The 8730-nt window shown below is 39.4% G+C and overlaps 1 protein-coding gene across 1 annotated transcript; it reads right to left on the minus strand.

Annotated features, from left to right (window-relative positions):
- Positions 1-1709: 1709 nt before the first annotated feature.
- Positions 1710-8172, minus strand: fam76b (family with sequence similarity 76 member B). Its single transcript, XM_053331441.1, has 10 exons — positions 7665-8172; positions 6800-6864; positions 6641-6695; positions 6378-6533; positions 6104-6288; positions 5939-5989; positions 5759-5836; positions 5457-5592; positions 5248-5349; positions 1710-2848 (listed from the first exon to the last, which is right to left on the minus strand). Exons 1-10 carry the CDS (start codon positions 7749-7751, stop codon positions 2759-2761), a joined length of 1005 nt encoding a protein of 334 aa, XP_053187416.1. The 5' UTR covers positions 7752-8172; the 3' UTR covers positions 1710-2758.
- Positions 8173-8730: the final 558 nt, after the last annotated feature.

Genomic DNA, 8730 nt, shown 5'->3' on the forward strand with positions numbered 1-8730 from the left:
TCAGAAGAATAATAAATGGACTGTATAATAGACTGTACTTATATAGCGCCTTTCTAGTCTGTGCGACCACTCAAAGCGCTTTACATGACATGTCATTCACCCTTTCACACACACACACACACATTCGTACACTGATGGCAGGGGCTACCACGCAGGGTGCCAACCTGCTCATCAGGGGAGTCTAACCATTCATGTCACAGCAACGGGAGCAATTTGGGGTTAAATGTCTTGCCCAAGGACACATGTGGACTGGAGGAGCCGGGAATCGAACCACCAATCTTCCAACTGAAGGACGACTGCTCTACCTCCTGAGCCACAGCCGCCCCAGAATAGCTTAATGAACTCCAGAAAGAAATACTTTACTTTCAGTTGCTTGGTTCTGTACTGTTCTGTTAGGATTTTACAGAGAATTCTTTTATTTAAGATGGTAATAATCATTTAGATGTATCTACTGTATCTCCTCTACCAGCCCCCTTACAATACACAACACACAAACAGATAACACTGTACTTGCAAAAACATAAATCATAGCCAGACACAAACCCATGATGACAACCTGTTACCCCTCCAAAAACATTACTAATGGATAGAGGAAAGTCTTAATTAATTACGCCAATCGATTTAACAACACTAACACCTGTGTGAATGACAGGACATCATTCACACAGTAGAGAGAGCTGCTCACATAGCGTGGATACTCATGTGCTTGTGAACAACAGCCCTCTAGTTTGAGATGCAGAGGTGATCAGAACAGGCTTTTAAGTAGCAGAGCTTGATAAATTCATTCATTCAGAAACCAACCAGCCGTACAGTACAAGGTCAATCATTCATGTTTTGTTTTCCCTGTTATTCTTGATAGTTGTTGCTTTTACTTGATAATACATTATATATTTTGTAGCTCATTGAATAGTTCATCTTCAGTGTTCAATACATTAGTACATCTATTTTTAAATAATTACAGACATTATGCTTCATGTAGGGACTTTCTCATCTCAGGGTCAGGGTCTGTCTGTGGTCAGAGTTGTCCATGCAAACATCTCCAAAACCTGTTTCTAGTTTAACTTTAACTTCTCACCCGTGCCTATTGAGGCCCATTAAAACTAAAAATTCAACCATCACTCCCCAGTTTATTATGGGTTTCCTTTTTCTATCCTAAATACACACTGAACACTTTCTCATTGGTTGCAGACCTCTCTGAGAACAGAAACTGCTGTGGAGAGACTCATAGTTTTCCAATCCACATAAGTTTCCAGTGTTTCTTTTAGGAATGGGATTTTCCTCTTGTAGAAAATAACTCAATACATCCAGCTACTAAAAAAGATTGTATGTGTAAATCCTCTTGTGGGTAATTTGTATGTAGAATGCATCCCTTTAGAAAGACTATTCATTGATTCAGTACCATGTCACATGTATAAGAGATTAGATCCTTTCTACTCCAAAGTTTCTCACAGGTTTCAGTATGAACATAAAGTCACTGTAATCTGAATTTTATCTGGGTGGATATTTACCAAAGGAACAGCATTCACAAGACATAGTGCAATGTGAAATGATCAATGTCAAGTACAGTAAGTAATGGCAAAAATGTGTTCTATGGAAACATGTTGCTAATTTTTGAGGTTATGACATAACGATGGAGGTCCTAAACATCTAAAAAGATACATTTTAAATAGTGAATAGGTACAAAGCCAATAAAAAAAACCAAACAACAGTAACAGTTTAGCCAGTTTTAATAGTTTTAAAACACTTGGTTTGGAAAAAAGTACAAAAGTGATCTTGGACGCCACAGTATGAAACCAGTCCAATAATGCAAGGTGAAAGGTGTGTTTCCTTTAAAAAGCATTTTCTACAGACATGTTTAATTTCAACTGGCCTCACCATACATATACTGTACTCACTAAAACAGATACAAGCAATAGTTTAAATACAATGGCTGATCCCAGGAATACATTTACAAGTGATTCTTAAAAAACTAATTAAAAAGGGGGGAAAATAAAGAAGTCTGACCACAACGCCAACCGGTATCTGGCAGTAAAATCATGCAGTATTACAATCGTTCCACTAAAGAGAAACAGCAAAGCACTACAGCTGTCACACAGTGAGAAAGAGGGCAGCTGAGAAGTGTCTCTTTATCAGACCGCCTTTCCAAATGTTCATTGGTTGTTTTATGAATTGTTACTGAGAGTTCTCTAGCGTCGAGCAGCGGCTCAGTGGTCACCCTTCCCACATTTGCATACATTGTAAAGTTGCGCAGGATCTCCGTTAAGAGAACGTGTCTTCCACAATCTCATCCATTTAGAAAAATATAACTAATTGCTATTGAAGAAAACCCCCAAAATGTGGGATGTTCTCTTAGTATGTTGTGAGGAAATAAAAAAAGCTAAGAAATACAGTTGAATAAATAAATTGCATGACATCCATAAAAGTTAAGTGGATACATCGAGTCGACAGAATGTTATCCACATATGCACACCATGCTGTTTGTTTGGCCCGGCAGTGTTAAAAACGAGGGCTCCATCCTCCGTCCAAAGTCAAACCCTATGATCCAGTGGAAAAGTTGTCATAAAATATCTAAATATGTTGACATTTAGAGAAAGGTTTCTTGTTCTTGGATTGATTCCCCAGGGACAACATGGTCTCTGGCTTTACCAATTAAGAAGTAATCAATGCTGATGGCAATGAGGAAACACAGGAGGGAGACTTTCACAGTGTTACAACAATGAAGCCGCTCTGTGTTGTTACCCGCTGGCTGGGCCTATTGTTAGGGCAACAGCAGTGAACTTCCTGTCCGGTCGAACTTTTTTCCTTTCGAGAGGGCAGCCACTTGTTTCATCAACTCCCTGTTCTTGGACTGTGGAAATAAATGATTAAAAGTGTTAGAAATGTAAAAATACTTTAGTGGAAGTTTTTGTAAAATCACAATGCACACACACACTACATGTTGTGCTGCCACACATACACGAACTAACATACACATACACTAGATGACTTAAGGAAATTGCAGTTAATGAGCATTTATTTTTACTGCTTGCGATTCATTCATCTGATGCTAGAAGCTAAAGGCTTTTAACCCATCGTGGCTTCAAACACACAAAGCGCACTTACAAAGCAACAACCACATTAAAAAGGTAAAACTGGCTCAAGTGATGCATCTAGTGTATCCATAACAAAACCTCAACATATGCAACAAGTGAATCATACATAATGACACACCTTGCACAATTTTCATAAAGGAAAGATGTAATTTTAAGTAGTTCTTTCCTAATAGTTATAGGATTTATGTTGATATAAAACATGCGCCTCCAGTTGCCAAAAAAAAAAAAAAAAAAAAAAAAAAAGGAAAAGAAAATCTGAAGATCACATGGGTATTTCTGAAAACGTTCAGCCTGCAGAGCTTTTTATAGTACAGCCACAGTCTGGACGCTGTGTGCAAAAACTGTGGCTGTTGACAAAAATCTACAGGAGAAGAGATCTGAAAAGATATTTAAATCAGGTTCAATGATGTAAAAGATAAGGATTGTTGTACAGTGCTATAACAATGTAACATGCATAGTGTTATGTAACCTTGTAAACTAAAAATCATATCTTGAGCAATAGTCAGATAGACATGGTGTCCAGAACACTGTGTGCTGAACAAAGTTAACACAAGACATCTGTAATGCTAATTGTTTCTCCTTTACGGATCATCGATCAGTAACTAATTACAGATAATAGAATCAGTCAACTTTCTCTGTGTCATTAACACACAGAGAAAGCTGTGTCTATTCTCAGGATTAATGACTTCCAGTAAGGAGATTTGCATATATCAACAATAATAATCCCATATGATTATATGTACAAATTAAAGGTATGGCTATTTAGATGGGACCAGTTCAGCGTGAGCTTATTTCTACATCATTCTTCCAAAAGATTTATTGTTTTGATGATGGTGGTGGAGGGTGATGTCTAACACGGTGGTCCAAAATCTGTCATAGATATTGAGATCTGGTGACTGTAAAGGCCATATTATATGATTCACATCATTTTCATACCCATCAATCCATTCAGTGACCCCTTGTGCCCTATCGATGGGGGCATTGTCATGCTGGAAGAGAGCACTCCCATCAGGATACAAATGTTTCATCATAAGATAAAAGGTGATCACTCAGAACTACTTTGTATTGATTTACAGTGACTCCTCTCTAAGAGGACAAGTGGACCCAAACCATGCCAGCAAAATGTCCTCGACAGCATAACAGAGCCACTACATCCCCTCACTGTAGGGGCATTCAGGCCTGTATTGTTCTCTTGGTTTACACCACACATTCAGTCACCCAGTTGTTGAGTACATGGTGAAGATGACTCATCTGACCATATCACTTTTTCCCCACATCTCTGTAAACTACTGCCTATGGTTCCACACTAGTGAACTCTCAAAAGTTTTGTTCATATTAATAATAGTGCTAAAAGCTACTCAGCTCTACATATACTTCATGGTCTTGTCATGAATGCAAATAATTGTGCTTATAATTTCAGAAGCACACATTCGTCATGTATGGTTGATATTCTTGATGTGTGTGATTAGCTATTGTGTGTAACTCTATATTTTGTATTGTGTCCTGTGTGTTTTTTGCTTTGTAGTGTTCGTTAGTGTGCTGTTATACGTTTTAATTGCCTTGTAAGGTGTCCTTGAGAGCTTTGAAAGGCGCCTTTAAATAAAATGCATTATTATTATTATTATTATTATTATTATTATTACTTGTGAACTGCTGACTGCAGATGAGAATACGCTATTAGCTAACCCTATTTATGTCTTTCCCATAGGTCTCACTGCAGTAGCTGTTCCAACTGAAACACAAGCCAGTTGAGCTTCAGTCTTTGAGACTGAAGCTACTAGCATCCATGGCCAAACAATGAACCCTCTATCAAAGTCACAGATCTTTTCCTCTTGCTATTTTGATACAAAACCAGAATCAACCAGACCTGTGTGGAAGCATCTGCATGTGTTATGTTTCCCCACAATCACATAGATAGGACAGATAGATAGATATAGCTTAGAGGTAATGAGATGCTGAGAAGTTTTGGAGCATCCATTAGTTATCTGTGGAATGTTTTACAGTGATAAATAAAACACAACTCAAGAGCCTCTTCACAAAATATTCTAGAACAAACATTTAATGGAAACCAATTATGCTGTGTGATCAGTTGAACACATGATGTTGCACAAATGAGCATTAGTGACACAACAGGTGTGTGAATGTAGTCTCTTACCTGCTGTTGTTCCATAGACTCTTTGTGTGATTTCTCCATTTGGTTCATCTTGACCCTCATATTGGATTCCTGGTACTGAAAGTCTGCTTTGAGCTCTGTGAGCTGGAGTAGAATTCAGTAAATCAATACTTCAAACAAACACAAGCAAGTGACAGCGATGCATCTTCGATTCATTAGAGGTGGAGGTCAGATGATGATGATGAACCTACCTTACGGTCTTTCTCTAGAATGGTCTGATCCCTTTGCTGCAGGAGTCTCTTCAGTGACATTACTTCCTCTTTCAGTTGGCTGATGAGAATGAAGTTGTCGGTTCCTCCTGAATCCATGGACTGGGTGATGGAACTACTGATGAAATAAGAAGAAAGAGCATGAAGCCAGTAATGTAGTCAACATGTGGAGGACAGATTACAGGAGACAGGATTAAGCTAAAAGAAATGACTCTTTGTGTACCAGCAATGTAATTTAAGTCAGGATTGCATCGGATGCTTTCCCAAACAAACAGTTATCATACCTGTCCCCGTTGGATGGCTTCATCTCCAGTTTTGGTTTCTTCTTTGGAGTCTCCTTCTGGATTGAAGACGATTTATGGCTGCAAAGACACATCAAAGTGTCAACCTGGGCCCAAAATTTCCATCGACACATTTTTTACTGATGTACACACTGCAGGTTAAATGAGGAAAGAAAGTTTCACCTCTGCTTCCACAGTCCCTGCTCCTGCTCAGGACTCAAGCTCCCACTCAGCCTGTGATGGATAATTTAGCTTAATAAATATCAGCACACACAAATCTTTTCACTATTCTGTGTTAAAACTTAACAGTCTGACTGAGCAGGAGAAGTGACACAACAGGGGACATACTTGTGGTGAGAACTGCTGTGTCTGTGTTGGTGATGGTGGTGATGATGGTGCGATCTGGAGTGGTGGTCTTTCTCGTTCAGGGACGAGGAGTTGGAGGAGCCAAAGCCCTTCCGCTGCTCCTTGGTCTTCTGCAGGACACGGCGGTAGGACAGAGTGCAGAGCCAGCACAGCAGTTTCCCATCCACCTGTAAGACAACAACGGTAACTCATAAAAACTTGCTGTTACACACCGACTGCTAAAATAGACAGCATGCAGTCTTTGCAGAGTTTATACCTTTCTCCTGCCTTCCTCCTTACGGTCAAAGGCGCACTGCTGTTTGCACTGCTCACACGTCTGCGGAGGCCCATATTTCTTTTCTGAATTAGTACAACGCTGGCACTTTGTCCCAATAAAAGCTGCGATGATGTTACAGTACTGGCAGGGTTTGGGCTGTAAAGGCAGACAAAAGACAATGTTATAAGTCCAACGTACACCAAAGCGCCTTAAGTGGAAGCAACAAATACAACTAGAGTCAAAGTGCTTCAGGAGAAACTTACTGTTCCAAACTGTTTGACATTCTGGGCACATTTCTTGCAGATCGTATTGGTTTTACTGCACAGAATAAAGAAGGATTTACATGAAAAAGCAAATTACAAAAAAACACAATGTTAGAACAAGTGAAATCTGAAATTCATCTTAAATCACATGTGGCTCACCTTTCCTGCTGAAACTCAGATCTGCAGAATGTGCACTTTACTATGGGGTGTGCAATGCGACACTCCTATGGTGACAAAATCATATGTTCATAAATTGTGTTATTACATGATGCCCAATAGACACATCAGAATCAAGACTGCCTCATAAGTTGTTGTTTCTGTCAACACAGCTTAATGTTTGTTATGTAACACCTTCTAGGGCTAAAACATCTGTGCAAATGCCAGCACCTGACAATTTGCTTCTGTGTCAGCCAACCTAACACATTATGGGCAATGTGTGGGGAAAAAATAAGTAAATAAAAAGGAATCTGTAACCTTAGCTGCCATTCTCAAATGTTTATAATTTCTTGGCAGATAAATTGATCTATATAACTCTGTTATAGTGTTCATCAGCTGATGCTGTACTTTCACTGAAAAACCTGAATTATCAGGGGAAAAAAGGCCTCTCTAATGTGTTGGAAGAGATAAGACTGTCCTTCCTGATGAAAAAAAAAGAATCAGTGCAGATTGAGTGAAGTAAAGAAAGAGAAGAGAAGATTTCTCTATTAATACACTTTCCTCTAGTTAAAAAAAAAGTATGTATATTTGAAGCTTTGAGCAACAAGTTGGCAAATATTAAAAGTATAATTAATGTCTCATGGATAAATATTCCGCTGGTAATTACACAGGATGAAAGCGTTATTACTCCTCAACAAACAGCTCAGTGTTTACAGGTTGGAAAATATATAAGCTGTTACATAATCTAAGCCCGGCTGCTTGTAACAACATGACACCCAGTCGACATTAACAGTCGCACACTTTAAAATACTTAAAAGTCAGAATTGTTTGCGGTCATATACACATATACAGAGACAGGCTCCCAAACCTTGCACAGCTGCTGGCCCTGCGACAGCTCCTCGAAAGGATACCGCTGGTTACACTTCGTACAGGCGTACAGAGCCGACGTTGCCATTCTCGCCCAAATAAATGTCAGTGAGCTAGAAGAGGTTAGCGGAGTCCAGCTGCAAACTGAACGGATTAACGGCGCTATTTCCTCTCAAGCCGCTTGCTAATTTAGCACACACACAGAGACACTCACTCACACAGACACACACAGTAGCTTGCTCGGCTAGGTAGCGTCGGGCAGCACAGAAATAGCTTAGGAAGCTGGAGGGAGCTGAGCAGCAAGCGAGGAACAATAAACTCCAAATATCTGTGATCTCCCTCCGCTCACACGATATCCGACCAGGCTAACTTCAGGTCGATCGTTAGCTGCGCCGCAACATAAGCAATCCGCCAATACTAATCTGGCTATTTCTATTAAGTTTCCACTGTTCTCGTCCAAGAAAGGGTATTTTCCTGTTTTCCTTCTCTCTTTTTTGTATCAACGCCGTCGTCGTAGTCGTCATGTAACCGGAAGTGACCGACGAAGGCTGATCGCGACATAATATCCGTCCGCGGGATTCACATATTTGAAAAGCTGAGGGCCAATCACATGACAGGATTCATTCAACAGGGTCAGTAACTAGCACGGCTTTAACAAAAGGTCTTTATATTCACTATTATTACTACAATAAATACACAAATTGGAGTTTTGTAAAAAATAAAAAATAAAAAATGACATAACCAAACATGTATTTAAAAAAATATCATGATACACCAGGATTGGTTTTGTCACTCAAACTAACCATTCAATTAAACTGAGGCCAAGACTAAATTTTCAATATTTTTAGGTAGAGTAAGGTTGCCACCATATTTGTTAATCTGATTAGGTCAGTCTGTCCGGTCAGAGCGGCCCGGTGTCAGAGACACGTGATTATTAATCACATACACCTCCCACTCCCTTTAAAAAAGACTGAAGCTGTCCTTCCTTACTATGTACATTTGCACGAATGTATATAATCTCAGGAACTTCTGCATATTGCACATTTATATATTGCAGATTTATTTAC

Source organism: Scomber japonicus, chromosome 13 (assembly GCF_027409825.1).
Source record: "Scomber japonicus isolate fScoJap1 chromosome 13, fScoJap1.pri, whole genome shotgun sequence".
Taxonomy (NCBI): Eukaryota; Metazoa; Chordata; class Actinopteri; order Scombriformes; family Scombridae; genus Scomber; species Scomber japonicus.

Coding starts and splice junctions, on each gene's coding strand:
- fam76b (XM_053331441.1), bottom strand. CDS start 7,751: ATGGCAACGTCGGCTCTGTACGCCTGTACGAAGTGTAACCAGCGGTAT. Junction 6,696..6,799: donor TCTGAGTTTCAGCAGGAAAG/GTGAGCCACATG, acceptor TATTCTGTGCAG/TAAAACCAATACGATCTGCA. Junction 5,350..5,456: donor TTCTAGAGAAAGACCGTAAG/GTAGGTTCATCA, acceptor ATTCTACTCCAG/CTCACAGAGCTCAAAGCAGA.